Raw genomic sequence first — 19686 nt, 5'->3', positions numbered from 1 at the left:
CCAAGCAACACGACCAGCGCTGTCAGGAGGCGAATGGGAGCCAGGACAGACAGCTGGGGAGGCCACCGCGGTCAGGCGAGGGATAAGAAGGCCGTCTGCGGCGTCGTTGACGGGGCTGAAGGAACACCGGGGAGAAGAGTGGCAGACAGCTCCGGAGCCGCACTGCCCAGGCGGCGCCGAAGAGGGGCCTCCCAGCGGTGTTCCTTTCAGCCAATGGCCGCGAGATGCGCCGTCCGACGGTGCCCCGCGCGGCACAGGGAGGGAACAAGCAGCCCATGGGGTGCCAGAAAGCGCCATCTTTCTAGGTGACTATGCGAACTACCAGGAAAGCGTAGCCAGGGACAGGCTTCTCTGCCCGCGGTTAACCTCAGTGCCGCCACTACTTTAACCTGAAGCCAGGCAGCACTGCCGCCCTCAGTAAAGATGGCTAACTGGCGCAGAGAAAAAGCCGGAAGCAACCGAGCCTTTCCAGGGGCCGACTAAACGCCGCGGGGGCGTGGCCTGGCGGTGGAGGGGCGTGGCCATCCGCTGTAAGCTGGGCTTGCGGTCTTTCAGTCGCACGCACCGCACCCAGTCCCGACCCTGTGGCGTACTGGGGGCGGGTCCGCCGCCGGCCCCGCCCCCGCCCAGGTGTCTCCCTTTGGGAAGCTGCCCGCCGAGTCTCCGAGATTTGTCCCTGGTGGTCCCGCGGACTCCTCGTCCCTCCGCGGTCTCCGGCTGGCAGCGATGGAGGGCGCCGGGGAGAACGCCCCGGAGTCCAGCTCCTCTGCCCCTGGGTCCGACGAGTCTGCCAGGGACCCACAGGCGCTGCCTCTGGAGGAAGAATCGGGGGACTGCGACCGGTCCCTGGAGGCCAAGAAACTCTGTGGGTATTTAAGTAAGTTCGGCGGCAAAGGGCCCATCCGGGGCTGGAAATCCCGCTGGTTCTTCTACGACGAAAGGAAATGTCAACTGTATTATTCGCGGACCGCGCAGGATGCTAATCCCTTGGACAGCATCGACCTCTCCAGTGCAGTGTTTGACTGCAAGGCGGACGCTGAGGAGGGGATCTTCGAAATCAAGACTCCTAGCCGGGTTATGACCCTGAAGGTAAATTTCTGGACGGACTCTCTCCTTCCCAGCGGCGTGAGGTCCCCTTTTGGCAGGGCACGGCTGGGCGCGAGTGTGTGGTGGACACAGTAAATTGATTGGAACTGTCGTCACCGACGTGTTCAAAGAACTTTGTGCTTTGCAAAGTGCATTCCCACCCATTTCCTCATTGGGTTCCCACAAGGCAGGGACGACAGACCCATTTTACGGATCAAGAAACTGAGTTAGAGGGAGATGAAAGGACTGGCCCGAGGTCATGCATCTAGAGAGTGGGGTAGCTTGGAATCCCGTAGTCTTTCTACCTCTCAGACCTCTCAGTGCTGAATCAAAACTTTGACTTTTGGGTGTGCCTGACAGTGCAGTTACCTTAACTTTCTTACCTGGACCTAAGGAAGTCAAAATATGATCTTTGCAATCCTCTCTCAAGGCCAGGATTCTGATTCCCGTTTTTTGATGTTTTGGCCAAGGTCAGTGAATGCTGAGAAGAGATTGGCAGGGATTGGTAAGATAAACACTTAGGTTTCACTAGTCAACCTAGATTGTTCATCTAGGCATGCCTAAACCTGTTCTCCTATCAGCAGGAAGGGGTAGGTTTTGTTTTATCATCATGTTTAACTGAGAAAGCCTAAAGCAGTAGAAAGACCACATTCTTTGAAATCAGACCAGCTTGGATTCAAATTGTACATTTGCTACTTACTAGCTATGTGACCCTGGACAAGTTACTTTACCTCTCAGAACCTAGGTGGTTTGTAAGCATTTGACACATCACAGGCATGTACAAATTGTTGAATTAATTTCATCACCTAGAATACAGCCTGGTACCTAGTGGGGTACTTAATAATTTTTTGTTGAATAAACACACGTGCACACACAAGGTGATGGAACCAAGGTCAGAGTGCTCATGTCAAGAGGAGGTGTCCCATAATTTAATTGGAAAGACAGATCTGGGCTAAGTGTTCTATGCACATCAGAGAAGAATGTGCCAGGAGATAGCCTTCCCCACCCCATTCCCATCTTTCCACCCCTCCAACCCCACCTCCAGCTAAGTGGGTATCTATGGATGCCCACGGGTTGAGTTCCCCTTTACTGACTGGGCTTGGCTGATGACCAGGCTGGGGCACTTGGTTAAAATAATGAAACTCAGGAATCCCTGGCCAGGGAAGGCATTTACGAGGTCATGTGGTTCCTGGGTCTATGCGTCTCTTCCACAGGTTGACTGCTGTATACAGGGTCTCCAACATATGGTCTTTATAATTCTATTCCATTGTTCCTGGCTCTGCGCTAGGCTCTGGGGTGTGGAGCTAAAGCACCTCTGCCCCTGGTTCTCAGACAGCTTAAAGTCTGGTGGGAGAGACTGATGGAGAACCTGCATGAACCCTAAAATGTTCTGTAGAGACACTGTGGTAAGTCTCTGCAAGAAGGTGTGGTGACAGGAGGAGTCATTTCCACCGAGTGGAAGGGGCTAGCCCGAAAAGCATCTGGAGGAGGGACACACCCGAGGCTTGAGAGAAGAAATAGGTGGCAAGCAGACAAGAGGGAGAAAGGTATTCCAGGCCAAGAGAGCACCGTGAGCAAACGTAGGGAACCATGATACAGCCCCGAGTGTCCAGGCAAATCACATGAGCCAGAAAGACAGAGGGGCCCAAATGATGGAGTTGAAGAGCAGAGCCTGAGGGCGAGTTAGGCCAAGTAGCAAAAGCCCAGTCTGACTATTGGGTAGAGAAGAAACTAGGGGAAGGGCAAGGCTGGTACTCAGGGAGCCCATCAGAAGGTGATCAGGAGAGAGTGACAGCTGAACTAGATCTGTGGCTGTGGGGAGGGGGACAATGGAGGTGGCTCGGGATAGTAGGGAAGTAGAATGGGGGAGATGTCAGGAGTGGCTGGAGTAACTGGCTGACTGCCTGGTTGGGTCAGTCACTGACAGGAGGGAACTCAGGATGGGGAGCCCATGGAACATCCAGGTACATGTCCCCTGCAGGAGACTCTCAAGTTCCAAGGGGCCAGGGACCATGTGTGTTGGCTCACCCCTGTATTCAGTGCCTAGCACCATCTCTGACACATATGTCAGTGCTTAGTATACCCTTGTCAAATGAATTAATAAAATGGGGTATTTGGGTTTGGCTAGAGCTCATCAGCATTAAGGTCATGGGGAAGACCTGGGAGGTGCTGTGGTCTCTCTGGGAGAGTGTATGGAAAGAGAACACTGGTGGGCATCATGTGTCCTATTGGTACCTGAATGACAGCCTCACGGTTTCTTTCACAGACCACTCCCCACCCCCACCCCGACACAGTGCACACCAGTGGGCCCCTGAGACAGTGAGCTTGCCTCTGTTGCCATGTAGCCTGCTGCTATTCTCATGCGGCCTTGATTGCAGGCAGCTCTATGAGAATCCCCATCCATGCCCAGTGAGCTGTCCATCTTCTGCAGCCCACCTCAACTGATCTCAGGCCTTCTTTATGAAGCCACTAATCTCCTGGCCATAAAATCCAACTTATAGACCAGGGTTTTGGGACCAGCTCTATCACCACATGCCTGGGCGACTTCAGAGGTTTAGTTTCTCCATCTATAGAAAGGGCTCCTGCCTTGCCTCCCTCCTGAAGAATCCAGGAGTTATTGGATGTGAAAGTGGATGCTTGGACCAGCCACCAGCCAGTGCTGGGAGACTAATGACCAGCATTTACCAAGAACTTGTTTGGAGGGCCAGAGCACCTGGAAGGTGCCACCATGTCGTCACCATGTGCATGTGGCTTTCCTGTCCCCATTCATATCCATGATTCCAGTGCATCCCCAAGGCAAGAAGGATTACTCCCATTCCACAAAAGGCAGCAAAGACTTGGAGATGTCACACAGGTGAGATACCATCTCACCTGCGAGATAGTGATGGTACCAGGACCCCACCCAAATCAGAATTCAGTGCACCTCCCCTCTCTCACAGCACTTCCAAATTCCTCTATCCAGTGAGCACATTTTGAGCACCTACTGTGTGTCAGGGACTGTGTGATACCCTTGTCTCATTTCATCCTCATCATTGCCCTGTGCAATGAGTCTTATTGTCACCAGAGTACAGATGAGGAAACTGAGGCCCAGAGCAGCTAAGGAACCTCTGAGTGGGAGATCAGAGCCTGATGATCTTCTGTGGCCAGGAAGCATACATACCTACAGTGACCCTTTTTTTTTTTTTTTCCTGGGAAAGAGAGTATTCCTAAGCCTCCCACAACCTTCCCCTCTTCCCACACCCAGTGCCACCCTGCAGGCACAGGGCCTTGCCAACTAATCCTTGTGCTTCTCAGGCCGCCACCAAGCAAGTGATGCTGTACTGGCTGCAGCAGCTGCAGATGAAGCGCTGGGAGTTCCACAACAGCCCGCCAGCACCTCCCGCCGCCCCTGATGCCGCCCTGGCTGGGAATGGGCCCGCCCTGCACCTCGAGCTAGGTACCCAATGGGCTACCCTCCTGCCTGCACACCCAGGGCTCTGGTGATTAAGCCTTTACCCTCCTGCTGGGAATGAGCGGGAGGAGCCCTCTGCTAAGGAAGCAGAGAGCCAGGGATATGACTTAGGATTAGTTAGGGCAAGAATCTGGGCTGAGGCCAGGCTGCCTGGGTTCAAATCCTAGTCCTATATAATTTTAGGCAAGTTGTTTAGCCTTTCTGAGCTTGTTTCCTTCCCCATAAGATGAGGTTTATAAATTATCCCTAATTCTTAGGGATGTTATGAGGATTAAATGAATTCATATACCTAAAATGGTTAGAACAATGCCTGCACATGGTCAGAACCCAATACAAGTGAGCTATTATTACGATGACTCAAGAAATCAAACTTTCACAGAATTGCCGTAAGGAGGGTTAATAAGAAAATGCAGTGTTGTAGATTTGTGTCATGAGTTGGGTAGATCAGCGATTTTTTTTTTTTTTTTGAGATGGAGTCTCGCTCTGTTGCCCAGGCTGCAGAGCAATGGCGCAATATCAGCTCGCTGCAACCTCCACCTCCCAGGTTTAAGCAATTCTCTGCCTCAGCCTCCGAAGTAGCTGCGATTACAGGCACGTGCCACCACGCCCAGCTAATTTTTGTATTTTTAGTAAATACAGGGTTTCACCATCTTGGCCAGGCTGGTCTTGAACTCCTGACCTCGTGATCCACCCGCCTGAGCCTCCCAAAGTGCTGGGATTAAAGCCTGAGCTGCCACGCCCGGCCAGATCAATGATTTTTATCGCTGGTGTTCCCATAAGATAGGATCCTTTCCTCCAAGATGACTCACGAATCAAGTTTCTTGATCCCAAATCCTGTATCATCCCAACGTGGAGGAGTCAGGAGACCACACCCTCCCACCCCCATGCTGCAGCCAGGAACATGATTGGCAGGTTTTAGGATCAGTATGGACCACCTCACAGCTGCCCCTGCAAGAACATGGAAAATCAGGCCCCAGTACAAAGCCACAGAGTGTCTAAAGTGCTGCATGTTCAGTTGACAGGGAGGCCAAATAGGCAAGGGCAGGACTTGTTACAAGGTACCCCCAGACCTCTGTACCTGGGTGCTTTGCATGTCCAAAGCTGAATACATCTGCCCCAACCCTTCTTCTCATTTTCCTTCCCTCCTCTCGGTAGATTTCCCCCCATGTACCTACTAGGAGTTGCCTTCCACCCTTCCTCAATTCCAGCCAGTGAGTCCAGTCAATCACTGTGCTGGCCATTTTTGCCCTCTGACCCACACATCAGACTCAGGTCTTTCTCGCCGCCACTGCCCAGGTCAGACCTCATCTCTCAAAGTCACAGCAGCCTCCTCTCCAGTGTCCCCATGTGGAGGCCTGTGCCAGAACCCATCCCCTTCTCTGCAGCCTGAGTGAGCTTTCTTAAATGAGAACCTGAACCCGTCACTGCCATCCAAGGCCACCCCCAACCCCACTCCTGCGCTCGGGGCTTATCCCTCCTGATCTCACCTCTGCCTGCTTCCCCAGTTGCCGCCTTGGGCTTGATGCTTCAGCAGAGTCTCTGCTCTCTCTCTCCTTTGCCTGGCAAATTCTTGCTTATTCTCTATGGTCAAGCTCCAGCATTGCCTCCTCCTCTTGCCAGCCTCCTCCTGGAAGCCTTCTCAGACTTTGTCAGCTGGATTCTTTCTGGACCCTCAACACTTTTTTCACACACTTCAAGGGAGACCTGTTTCTTTGTGTTCTATTAATAATTACCCCTGTCCTTGTCCATCTCCACCCATCCCCTTAAGGGTGGGGACCTTTTTTTATTGTTGCCTGTATCACCTCCCTGGTGTCCTGCCTGGCACATTGGATATTTGTGGAGTGAATGTGTAAGGCAATACACTAAACTTTATAATTAAATGAGGAAAGGAATGTAAACCCCTTAGCATAACCTCAGGCACATAGTAAGTGCTCAATACATGGGAGTTGTCCTAATGATATTGTTATTCTATGTGTATATGTCTGTGCATAGAATACACCCATGCTATTACTATCATAATAGTATATACACAAACATATATATGCTATCACTATTATAATAACTGTTCCTTTTATTCTTAATAATCATTAGGAATTTCTTTGGAGTTTCTTTTGAAGGGTTTCTTTGCTTCTGCATTCTCCTCCAGCCCCCACTCCCCATCTGCCAGGGAGCCAGACAACCCTGGTTTTGTAGAAAACTGCAGCCTGGGTTGATGCCGCTGCAAAGGTCAGCGTCAGACTAGAGGCCAGGAGAAACCTCTGCAATAATAGAATTCCTATGTGTCTTGACTGAAATTTGAAGAAGCAGATTGTGGAAGCATGGCTCTGGGATCCTCAGCCCTCTTCTTGCTGTGGCGAACCTGTTGCAGGTTCTTTAATTCTGCGGCTTTGCTTCAGCACACATGGTGGGCCTCTTCCAGGCCAGCCCTGCTGTGGGCATTGGAGAAAGGGATGGAGTTGCTGTGATGACCTGGGTTCCAGTCTCCCGAGGAGGATGCTGCCTGAGACTCAGGAAGCAGGGACGTGAGCTTCTCTTGAAGCCTTTCCTCGCCTTGCAGCAAGCCTGCACTCTCCTCCCAGACCCAGGGCCTGGCATAACCTTCCTAGCCCACCTAGAAAGATGTTTCTGGTGTCTTGGGCAAGTCAGCAAGGCCTGGATTAGCCATGTGGAGCAGGCTGCCCCACCTTGCCCGCCTCCACCCTTCCTGAGGAAGCAGCGGCCCACTCCCGAGTCGTTGAAAACCTCCTGACCCATGTCTGACTTTGAGTCAGAGATTCCTGGTAAAAAGCGTCTCGTCACTGCTCTTGAGCAATCTGCAAGGCATGTTCTCTCCTGCTTTTAAGCATTTACAACTTCATTTTATACTTTACCTAAACAACGGTCTCTGCAGAGCCAAGAAAGATCAAAGGGAACCCACGAGATTTATAATAATAAGAATAGCAAGTTGCCACAGTAAGCTACAGTTTACAAAGGACCTGCATAAATGTGTACCATCCTGAAATATGCCTGCTGCCCCAACACTTTACATGCATCATCTTATTTAATCCTCACAATAATTTTATAGGGTAGTTACTGCTGTTTCCATTTCATAGACCAGGAAACTAAGGCTTAAAGAGATCAAGAGACCTGTCCTGAGTCATACAGTAAGAAAATGTCAGTGCTGAAATTCACACCCCAGGCTGCAGAGACTCATAGCCTGCCCTCCCAAAGTGGAGGGGCAGCCAGGCACTCATCCAGGGCCCTCTAGGGAGGCAGTGATCTCCTGGGCCAGGCCCTTTCTTTGTCTAGGCAGTGACTTCTTCCCAGTGGACGTGGGGCAACCGTCAGAGCTTACGCAAAAGGAGAATTACAAATAAATGCTGCTGAAAATCCTCTGTGTGGTCACTCACGGAGGGCATTTCTCCAGGGTGCCCCAGACTACAGCCTCAGGTCATTGATTCTGCCTCCTGCGGGAAGCACTGGTCTCTGTGGGGACATGGCCATCATGTGCCGCCCGTGCCTTGCACACTCCTTTGCACTGGGGGCTTGTGCCTTCATGGGTAGCCCCTCCTGTCTTAGATGACCTGCTTGTTAGAAAGGCTGCTCTGATAAGCCACACAGTTTAGTGGGAAAAGCAAAAGTGGGGACTGTGTTTGAGTCTATAACGGTGTCACATGCTAGCTTTGACTTTGGCCACAAAACTCATGCTCTCTGAGTGGCTATTTCCTCATTGGTAAAACTCACCAGGATGGCAACCCCCAGGACTTGGCTCTATGTAGTCTCAGAGTTGATCTAGGGCCACGGGTGGCACTTACAAGAAAACAGATATTAGCAGTTAGGGAAGTACTGCTAAGATATCAAAATCTTAGAAAAACTGTTAAGTTTTTTTGGTTTGCTTTGAATGAAAGAGAATAAGATGGTTAAAGTATTGATAAATAAGAAAATTTTATTTATTTTGAATCAGCTCAGAGTCTGGCTTAACAGCTACTTTGAAAGATATGAGTCCAACAATATAGGCCTTTATGGCTTTTTTTTTTTTTTTTTTTGAGACAGAGGCTCGCTCTGTTGCCCAGGCTGGAGTGCGGTGGCACGATCTCTGCTCACTGCAAGCTCTGCCTCCTGGGTTCAAACAAGTCTCCTGCCTCAGCCTCCCGAGTAGCTGGGACTACAGGTGCGTGCCACCACGCCTGGCTAACTTTTTTGTATTTTTAGTAGAGACAGGGTTTCACCATGTTAGCTGGGATGGTTTCAATCTCCTGACCTTGTGACCTACCCGCCTTGGCCTCCCAAAGTGCTGGGATTACAGGCGTGAGCCACCACTCCCGGCCCGGCTTTATGGCTTTTTAAACATTTTTGTATACATTAACTCTGAAGGAGACAAGGTAGAGAGTATCCTTCTTGTTTTTGTTTGTTTGTTTGTTTGTTTGTTTGTTTTGAGACGGAGTCTTGCCTCGTCACCCAGGCTGCTGGAGTGCAGTGGCGTGATCTCGGCTCACTGCAACTTCCGCCTCCCAGGTTGGAGCAATTCTCCTGCCTCAGCCTCCGGAGTAGCTGGGATTACAGGCACATGTCACCACGCCCGGTTTATTTTTGTATTTTTAGTAGAAACGGGTTTTCCCATGTTGGCCAGGCTGATCTTGAACTCCTGACCTCAGGTGATCGGCCCACTTTGGCCTCCCAAAGTACTGGGATTACAGGCATAAGCCACCGCACCTGGCCCTTGTTTTTTGTTTTGTTTGTTTGTTTGTTTGTTTTAAGTGATTTGCAAGCAGGTCACAGCACCTTCCCCACGAGAAACAGGGCCCAACTACAGATCTTCTACCCAAAGCCAGGTTTGGTTCTTCAGCCTCCTGCTCAAACCCCTAGGGGCTCTGGTTTCCATCGCGATGAGGTCCAGCCACTTACCCATACCCGCTTCTATCTGGCCTTCCCCACCCCATCTCCCCAGGCTTCCTCCCCGCAAACTCAGTTCTGGGTCTGAAACCCGTTGCCTGTATGCTCTGCACAGAAAGAGCCTTCCTGGTTCCTCCTGCAGGTTCAAATCAACCCCAGTCCTTAAGGCCCAGCTGCAGTGCCCCTCCTCCAGGAGGTTTTCCCTGACTTGGATTGGAAAGACTCTGTCTCCACCTCCCAGAACTGCCCCAACCCAGCACCTGGGGTTCCCCAGGTGTGTACTTCTTCCCCTTCCCTACTCCGTAGGCTGTGAGTTTCTGCTTTGATTCTGCTCTTTCTCCAGCCACACTCACAAGCCTCAGGGTAAACACCCAGCCTATGTTTGGTGAGAGGATTCGTGGAAGGGAGGACCTCAAAGATGTGGCATTTGAGGAGAGTGCTGGCCTGCCTGCCAGATCCGACAGAGCCTGTTAGGAATTTACAAATATACTGTCTGTTGTTGTTTGAACTACTGCAAAGTTTCTTTTCTTAGGTAGGTTGAACAGCTTCCCCTGGCCCCCATCATTATATTTAATATTTTTATACCCACACCCTTTTGGCAGATATAGTGCATAAACAAATCTCCACTCCTAAATATTTCAATCTACCAGTAAGAGGGTTCCAAGTGGAAAGTGTCTGCTGCCCTGATGGGTCTCAGGGGCTGTCTAATCAAGCTTATACCAACCCGTAAGTGGTCCTGGCTCTCTTCTCCTTTTTCTAACACTTAAAGTTAATTTCTAAATATTTCACCTCCCCTCTCTTATACTTCGGATAATTTCCTTGGCCTTGAAAGCTTGCTTAACATTAAACATCTTGAAGTCATTCACTGTAGAAGAATCACTGTTTACACAGAACATTTGGAACACTAAAAAGAAAAAGAACCTATAATCCTATCACCCAGAGGCAGCCAGTATTAACCTTATGTTATGATCTCCTGCCTGCCTTTTATTTAAACATGTTTCAGATCATATAGTAATATAAAATGTCCTACTTTGTTTTTTAATACTCAGTAATGTGACCCTAATATTTGCCTGTGTTTTAAAAATCTCTGTATAAACATCGATTTTTGATAAATACATATTCTTTTTCTGTTTATAAAGTAACCCATGTTTATGTAGAAAATTTGGAAAAAACAGTAAAATACAATGAGAATAGCCTGCTCACTTCAAATCCCATCACGCAGCTGAAACCACTATTAAGATTGCGGAGTATAGTGCTTGGGAGTACAAGGGCCAAGAATATTAGATTCTGCTTGGTCATCACAGTATTAAACATCTTCACGATGCATAGAACACACCACCTTACTGCCTCCCAGCAATCTCCAAGATTCTCTACACTGGGAGAGAGAAAAAGCCCAGAAATGGCGCTGGGATTGGAAATAATTTTACAGAGAAGCCTGTCCCTGCCTTTTAAATCACTTAATCAAAGTTATTTTCCTAAAATTGTAATTAGTATTTGAAATTAGATTATTTAATTCCAAAAAACAAAAAAGATTGCAGAGTATATTTCTTTGAGACTTTTTCTGTGCTATTAAGAAAATACTATAACGCCAATTTTTTTTTTTTTCTTTTTTTCTTTTTTTTTTTTTTGAGACAAGATCTTGCTTTGTTGCCCAGGCTGGAGTGCAGTGGCACCATCTCACCTCGCTGCAACCTCCACCTCCTGGGCTCAAGCGATCCACCCACCTCAGCCTCCTGAGTAGCTGGGACTACAGGCATGCACCACCACACTCGGCTAATTTTTCTGTTTTTTGTAGAGATGGGGTTTTGCCATGTTGCCCAGATGGTCTCAAATTTTCGGCTCAAGTGACCCACCTGGCTCAGCCTTCCAAAGTGGTGGGATTACAGGTGTGAGCCATAGCACCTAGCCTTCCAAGTTTTTTTTAATCTGGCTTTTTCCACTTAATATTATATTCCATATAAGTTTCCCTGTTTATAAGTATTTATTCACATAGTTTTTGAATGTTTAATATTCTATTATATGAAGACATTCTGATATACTTAACCTATTCCCAAGTTAGATCTTTTCCAACTTTGAGGCTATTGTGACAATGCTAGAATGAACCTCTTGGCACATAAAGTTTTGTCTGCACTTCCATCTTTAGGATGGACTCTCAGATGTAGAATTAACTGTAGGTCTGCATTTTTTTTTCTTTTTTTCTTTTTTTTTTTTTTTGTTTGTTTGAGCCGGAGTTTCGCTCTTGTTGCGCAGGCTGGAGTGCAATGGCTCCATCGAGGCTCACCGCAACCTCCGCCTCCTGGGTTCAAGTGATTCTTCTGCCTCAGCCTCCCAAGTAGCTGGGATTACAAGCATGCGTCACCATGCCCTGCTAATTTTGTGTTTTTAGTAGAGACAGGGTTTCTTCATGTTGGTCAGGCTGGTCTCTAACTACCCACCTCAGGTGATCTGCCCGCCTCGGCCTCCCAAAGTGCTGGGATTACAGGCGTGAGCTACCACGCCCAGCTAGGTCTGCATATTTTTAAGGGGTTTGCAGGAGGGCTGTACCAGAAAAATGCATCATTTTACTGGCTACAGAACATTTTGTGAAAAGCCTATTTTGCTGCTGTTAACCTACAGGGAAGGCCTGCTTGCCCCTGCAACTCTCCAACTCCAGCCTGTTCCCAGTCAGGGCTGCACCCATAGCATCCCACCTGACCTGTCTTTCCAAGTATAGTGACCTGGCTGATTGATTTCCCTTTTCTTTGTTCCCAGGGCAAGAAGAAGCAGAGCTGGAGGAGTTCCTGTGCCCTGTGAAAACACCCCCTGGGCTAGTGGGTGTGGCAGCTGCCTTGCAGCCCTTCCCTGCCCTTCAGAATATTTCCCTCAAGCACCTGGGAACTGAAATACAGTAAGTGCCAGAGGGACTGAGGGGATAGCCAAGCTACAGGCAGCCCCTTCGGTGGAGCTCAACCCACTATGATTCTCCTGCAGGGAGGTGGGCCCCGGGAGAGGGTTATGGGCTTTCTTTTCTTTTCTTTTTTTTTTTTTTTTTGAGACAGAGTCTTGCTCTGTCACCCAGGTTGGAGTGCAGTGACCGGATCTCAGCTCACTGCAAGCTCCGCCTCCCGGGTTTACGCCATTCTCCTGCCTCAGCCTCCCGAGTAGCTGGGACTACAGGCACCCACTACCTTGCCCGGCTAGTTTTTTGTATTTTTTAGTAGAGATGAGGTTTCACCGTGTAGGCCAGGATGGTCTCGATCTCCTGACCTTGTGATCCGCCCGTCTCGGCCTCCCAAAGTGCTGTGATTACAGGCTTGAGCCACCGCGCCCAGCCTTTATTTTCAATTAATCACATCATCACTTTAAAATATTACATTTGGCCAGGTGCGGTGGCTTATGCCTATAACCCCAGCACTTTGGGAGGCTGAGGCGGGCAGATCACCAGATGTCAGGAGTTCGAGACCAGCCTGGCCAACATGGCGAAACCCCATCTCTACTAAAAATACAAAAATTAACCGGGCATGGTGGCAGGTGCCTATAATCCCAGCTACTCAGGAGGCCGAGGCAGGAGAATCACTTGAACCCGGGAGGCAGAGGTTGCAGTGAGCCGAGATCACGCCATTGCACTCCAGCCTGGGCGACAAGAGCAAGACTCTGTCTCAAAAAAAAAACGAAAAACAAAAAACAAACAAACAAAAAAATTCATTGTTCTGATTGGAAAAGTAGTACATATTCATTATAGGAAATCAGAAACATCTGGAAGGGTATAAAAAATTACTCACTGGACAAGGTGGCTCACAGCCTATAGTCCCAGCTTCTAGGGAGGCTCAAGCAGGAGAATCACTTGGTTATAAATAAAGTATTTTTTTAATTATCCATGATCCTATCACCCAGACAAATACTCTTAGCATTTGGTATATTTCTTTCCTCTACGTTTTCTATATACATATTGCATAAATGAGATCATATTGAATGTGATGTAGTGATGGTTTCACAAATGTCTATACATGTCAAAAGCATCAAATTACTCATTTTTAACGTGCAATTTATTGTGTCAATCATATCTCAACTACTTTTTTATTTAATAGTATATTATATATATACCTTACTATTGTCAGACTTTGTTTTAGATAACATCTAAGAAGGCAGCAGTATGGGCCAGACGTGGTGGTTCATGCCTGTAATCGCAACACTTTGGGAGGCCAAGGCAGGAGGATCACTTGAGGCCAGGAGTTCAAAACCAGCCTGGGCAACTTGTGAGACCCTGCCTCTACAATAAGTAAAGTGAAAAGTTAGCTAGGCATAGTGGCGTGTGCCTATAATCCCAGGCCCAGGAAGTCAAGGCTGTAGTAAGCCATGATCATACTACCGCATCCTAGCCTGAGCAACAGAGTGAGACCCTGTCTCAAAAAAAAAAAAAAAAAAAAGGCAACAGTGTGGCCTGGATTTTGGAAGCAAACTGCCTGGGTTTGTATCCTGGCTCCATCAGTCATGGCTCTGCCACTGTTGGCAAGTTGTTTCTCAGTGCTTTGCTTACCTTGTTATTAAATGTAAATACAACAGCACTTGCCTTACATGCTTAGCATGGTAATTAAAGGGGTTAATGCATGCAGACTGCTTTAGAACTGTGCTTGGCAGTCTTAAGCATGCAATACATATTAGCTGCTGCTACTATTGTTACTCTAGTTGAAGGGGTGGAAACTTTCAGGAATTCAAAGTATATCCAATAGTGATCCTGTTTGGGTGTTTCTTTTCTTTTCTTTTTTTTTTTTTGAGACGGAGTCTTGCACTGTCGCCCAGGCTGGTGTGCAGTGGCGCGATCTCAGCTCACCGCAACCTCTGCCTCCCAGGTTCAAGTGATTCTCCTGCCTCTGCCTCCATAGTAGCTAGGATTACAGGCACCTGCCACCACGGCCAGCTAACTTTTTGTATTTTTAGTAGAGATGGGATTTCACTATGTTGGCCAGGCTGGTCTCAAACTCCTGACCTCGTGATCTGCCCACCTCAGCCTCCCAAAGTGCTGGGATTACAGAGGTGAGCCACCACGCCCAGCCTGGGCATTTATTTTCTGTGTGGACTTCAGATGAACTTAGAGCTCTTAGAAGGCAAAATAGATTGCTCACGGGACTTGGATTAGGGACCCCTGGTTCTGTGTGACTCAGGCAGAGTATTTCCCTCTGCTGGCATCAGTGTCTGAATTTGCTTGAGTGACTAGGAGGGTGGTGACGTCCTTTCCAGGAGAGAATCAGGTTTTAGGGAAAAGATGATGGTGTTCTTTGAGGTCTGCTGGCTGGAGATAGAGCTACCCTGAAGGCATTTGGATGAATGACCTGGAGCCCAGGAGAGAGATCTAAGCTCGAGAGAGAGGCTTGACAGGTATAGGGCATGGTTGAGGCCCCCAGGGTGAGCGGACATGGAGGGCACCCTGCAGGAGATCATCTAGTGGGAAGACCTACAGGGAACTGGGTGCATTGGGAGCATGCTGGTAGAGAGGGCCTGAGAAGTCCAGCTATCCAGCCAGCATGTACCCAGGGCAGTCTCACCAATATTAAGCCTAGTCCATGCCTGTTGGAGGCCACGGCAGCAGAAGCGGAACATAGAAAATGCAGAGACCAAGAAAGGAAGGAAGCTTCAGAGGGTCGTAGAGCAACTTCCCTCCTGTAACTTGTCATAGCCACAGAAGATGCCAGGCTACTTTGCAAGAGAAGTGCCCTGGGCTGCTGAAAGCTCCAGATAACTTGGTAAGATGAGAGCTGCCTTTGTGTCCTATACCCCTTTGCTCTGGCTGGTCTTGGAACTCACTGTTGGTGCTTCCATGAACCCAGGTCATACTCAGGGAAGGGGGTAGGGAGCTTCCTGAGCACTGTGTTGGGTGCTTTATGCTCTAGAGTTGTCTGGACAAACCTGTGAAGTGGTGTCATCACATGGTTAAGTTCTCAAACCATGGAGTTAGTCATCCAGGGCTGCTGAGCCCCACCACCTACTTGCTCTGCAGTTTTGATTACTTATTCTCTTCGAATCTCAGTTCTCTCTGTCTAGTGTGGGGGGAATAGTATTTACTTCACTGGTCTTGGGAGGATTAAGTGAATGGAATGCATCATAGTGTTTCGCTTAGAACGTGAGCCATGGAAGGGTCCATCCAGTGTTCATTATGGATATGTTCGGCATCCCCATTGCAGATGAAGAAACTGAGACTCAGGGACGATAACAGGCTTGCCCAAGATTATCCTTTCAGAACAAGTCTTTAGGACCACCACTCCCATGCTGGCCAGGCCTTGCAGGCCTGGAATTAAACCTAAACAGAAAATGGTCCATGAACTGCTCCAAGCAAAGTTGATAAATTTATGAAATGGAGACAGCTCTTCCAAGCATAGTGGTTTAGCTGGGTGACCAGCCAGACTATTTCAGAAGGTAGCGAGCTCCCCGTTCCCAGAGGAGATGTGTGCTAGGGCTTAGAAGGCCTTTTGCTGCCTTTAAGTTGTGGTTTCTGTGCTTTCCCACACCCCAGGGAGGACTGCTTACCAGACCCAGGACGTGCCAGGGAGGGAGCAGTTCCTGGTTAAAGTGTGGCAGTAGTAATGGTTACCCTACGCCAGTGCCTCTAGCTACAGGGATGTGGCCCTGTGTCCTTTTCCAACTCATGTGACTTGTGGTTTGTGAAATCCATGTAACACAGCCCAGCACAGGACCCAGCATAAAGTGATGCTCAGTAAATAGTAGTGCCTATCATGATCATCGTGATTCTCTTCAATTCTACATTCTTGTATTTTCAGATGGGGAAAGCAAGACTGGGAAAGGAAGTCACTAGGCCAAGGAGTCAGGGGCTCCCCTTATAACAGGACCCCTTAGTAATTACAGCAAAAGATCAGGTATTGGGAGTGCTGAGTTCTAATTTCCTCTCTGCTCTTAATTCAACTGATGAATTTTTCCTTCCATCACTCAGATGTACTATCCATGAAAGTATAATCTCAGTGTTTTCTTATTCTGGGCCCAACTATACAAAACACACACACACACACCTGGATCTTGTTTTAAACTAAGTTAGAGATCAATAGAGGTTCTTTGAAAAGAGCAACAAAGTTGACAAACCTTTAGCTAGGCAGACTGAGAAAAGAGAGAAGACTCAAATTAGTAAAGTCAGGAACAAAAGAGAGCATTGCTACCAACCTTACAAAAACACAAAGGATTATATGGGAATACTGTGAACAACTACGTGCCAACAAATTTGATAACTTAGATGAAAATAGACAAATTCCTAGAAAGGCACATTTACTAAAATATACTCAAGAAGAAAATCTGAAAAGACCTAATTACATAGTAGAGATTGAATTAGTTAAATAAATAAATAAATAAATACCCATGAAGAAAAACTCAGGACCAAATGACTTTACTGGTGAAGTCCACCAAATATTTAAAGAAAAATTAATACAAATTCTTCACAAGTTCTTCAAAAATACAGAAGAGGAGGGGGCATATCCCAACTCATTTTATAAGACTGATATTATTCTGATACCAAAACCAAAGACATCATAAGAAAAATACAGACCAATATCGCTTATGAAGGCAGATGTAAAAATTCTCAACAAAATACTAGCGAACTGAATTCAGCAGCGTATAAAAAGGATTAATCCACAATAAAGTAGGATTTATCTTAGGAATGCATGGTTGGTTTCACATCTGAAATTCAATTTATGTAATACACTACATTAATAAGATAAAGGTGAAAAACCACATCATTTCAGTAGACTGAGAAAAAGCATTTGACAATATTCAACACCTCTTTGTGATGAAACCACTCACAAAGACTGGAAAGGGCCAGGCGCTGTGGCTCTTGCCTGTAAACCCGGAACTTTGGGAGGACGAGGTGGAAGGATCGGTTGAGGCCAGGAGTTTGAGACCAGCCTACAAAATATTGTAGTGAACCCCATCTCTACAAAAAATTACCTGGGTGTGGTGGCACACACCTGTAGTCGCACCTACTGTGTAGGCTGACATGGAAGGATCACTTGAGCCCAGGAGGTCAAGACTGCAGTAAGCTATGAGCATGCCACCACGCTTCAGCCTGGATGACAGAGTGAGACACCGTCGCTAAATAATAATTTTAAAAATAAATAAATAAATAAATAAATAATTTTTTTAAAAGTCTAGAAGAAGGCCAGGCACAGTGGCTCACACCTGTAATCCCAGCACTTTGGGAGGCCGAGGTGGGCGGATCACTTGAGGTCAGGAGTTTGAGACCAGTCTGGCCAATATGGTGAAACCCTGTCTCTACTAAAAATACAAATATTAGCCGGCCATGGTGGTGCAGGCCTGTAGTCCCAGCTACTCGGGAGGCTGAGGCAGGAGAATTGCTTGAACCCAGGAGACGGAGGTTGTACCACTGCACTCCAGTCTGGGCGACAGAACAACTCTGTCTCAGGAAAAAAAAAAAAAAAAGCGAGTAGAAGGAAACTTCCCCAGCTTGAAAAAGGGAATCAATGAAAACTGCAAAGCTAACATACTTAATGGTAAAAGACTGAGTATTTTCCCCCTAAAATCAGGAATAAGACAAGGATTTTCACTCCGGCTGTTTTTATTCAACATTGTTCTGGAGGCTTTAGCCAGACCAATTAGGCAAGACCATGAAATTACGTATCCAGATTGGGAAGAAAAGAAGTAAAACTATCTTTATTTGCAGTTGGCATGATATTTGTTTACAGAAAATCCTAAGAAAGAACTAATAGAGCTAAGAAATTAGTTCAGCAAGATTGCAGGATTCAAGATCAAAATAGAAATATCAGTTGTATTTCTATACACCTGTAATAAACAACAAAAAAAATTACAAAAACATTCCATGACAATATTAGAAAAAGAATGATATATTTAGGAATAAATTTGACATAATAATGCAAAATGTATGCTCTGAAAACACCAAACATTGTTTTAAAAAAAAGGCTTAAATAGCTAGAAAGATACCTCATGTTCATGGATCAAAATACTTAATATTTCTAGGCTGCACGGGGGCTCACGCCTGTAATCCCAACACTTTAGGAGGCCAAGGTGGGCAGATCACTTGAGGTCAGGAGTTCAAGACCAGCCTAGCTAATGTGGTAAAACCCCGTCTCTACTAAAAATACAAAAATTAGCTGGGCCTGGTGGAACATGCCTGTAATCCCAGCTACTTGGGAGGCTGAGGCAGGAGAATTGCTTGAACCCAGGAGGTGGAGGCTGCAGTGAGCCAAGATCACACCACTGCACTGCAGCCTGGGCAACAGAGTGAGACTCTGTCTCAAAAAAAAAAAAAAAAAAAAAAAGAAAGAAAGAAAAAAAAGACTTTATTGTTAACCTGTTAATCTGACAATACTTCCCAAATAGATCTACAGATTCAATATAATCCCCATCAAAATTCTGGTGGCTTCCTTACAGAAATCAACAAGTTGAACCTAAAATTCGAGATCCTAGAAATTCAAGAGCCCCAGAGTACCCAAAATAATCTTGAAGAATAAAAAAAGTTTGCCCCATCTCTACTAAAAATACAAAAACAGTAGCCGGCATGGTGGCGTGCACCTGTAATCCCAGCTACGTGGGAGGCTGAGGCAGGAGAATCGCTTGAATCCAGGAGGTGGAGGTTGCAGTGAGCTGAGATCATGCCACTGCACTCCAGCCTGGGTGACAGAACAAGACTCTGTCTCAAAAAAAAAAAGAAAAAAAAAGTTTGAAGACGCGCTCTTCCCAATATCAACACTACTACAAAGCTATAGTAATCCAGATACTGTGGTGCTGTTGTAAGGATAGATGTGTAGATCAATGGAATAGAATTCAGAGGCCAGAAATAAATCAAAGCATCTACGTCAACTGATTTTCAACAAGCTTGCCAAGACCATTTAATAGGGGCAAGAATAGTCTTTTCAACAAATGGATCTGAAACAAATTGGATATTAACATACAAAAGAATGAAGTTGGTTGGACCCCATCCTCACGATACACAAAATTAATTCAAATTGGGTAAAAGAGCTGAATGTAAAACTCTTAGAAGGAAACAAAAGCATAATCTTTGGATTAGGCAATGATTTCTTAGATATGACACCAAAAGCTTAAACAATCAAATAAAAATAAGCCAGGTGCGATGGCCCAGGCCTTTAATCCCAGCACTTTGGGAGGCCAAGGCAGGTGGATCACTTGAGGTCAGGAGTTCAAGACTAGCCTGGCCAGCATGGCAAAACCCCACCTCTACAAAAAATACAAAAATTCGACAGGCATAGTGGCGGGTGCCTGTAATCCCAGCTACCCAGGAGGATGAAATGGGACAACCACTTGAA

At 47.1% G+C, this 19686-nt stretch overlaps 1 protein-coding gene across 2 annotated transcripts in view; it reads left to right on the top strand.

Moving 5' to 3' along the window:
- The first annotated feature begins 540 nt into the window (after window positions 1-540).
- The window catches only part of TBC1D2 (TBC1 domain family member 2), a 61299-nt gene continuing 42153 nt past the window's right edge, over window positions 541-19686 (top strand). Inside the window, exons 1-3 of one of the 2 annotated variants that reach the window (XM_007968616.3) lie at window positions 541-1089; window positions 4381-4522; window positions 12161-12296. In XM_007968616.3, the coding sequence (XP_007966807.3) occupies window positions 727-1089; window positions 4381-4522; window positions 12161-12296 (641 nt within the window). In that variant the 5' untranslated portion in view covers window positions 541-726. The remainder of the gene's footprint in view (window positions 1090-4380; window positions 4523-12160; window positions 12297-19686) is intronic. The other variant, XM_007968617.3, reaches the window with a different exon arrangement.

Source organism: Chlorocebus sabaeus, chromosome 12, assembly GCF_047675955.1.
Source record: "Chlorocebus sabaeus isolate Y175 chromosome 12, mChlSab1.0.hap1, whole genome shotgun sequence".
Classification (NCBI taxonomy): Eukaryota; Metazoa; Chordata; class Mammalia; order Primates; family Cercopithecidae; genus Chlorocebus; species Chlorocebus sabaeus.
Note: the sequence above shows the minus strand (reverse complement) of the source record. Positions and strands in the feature narration are given on the sequence as shown.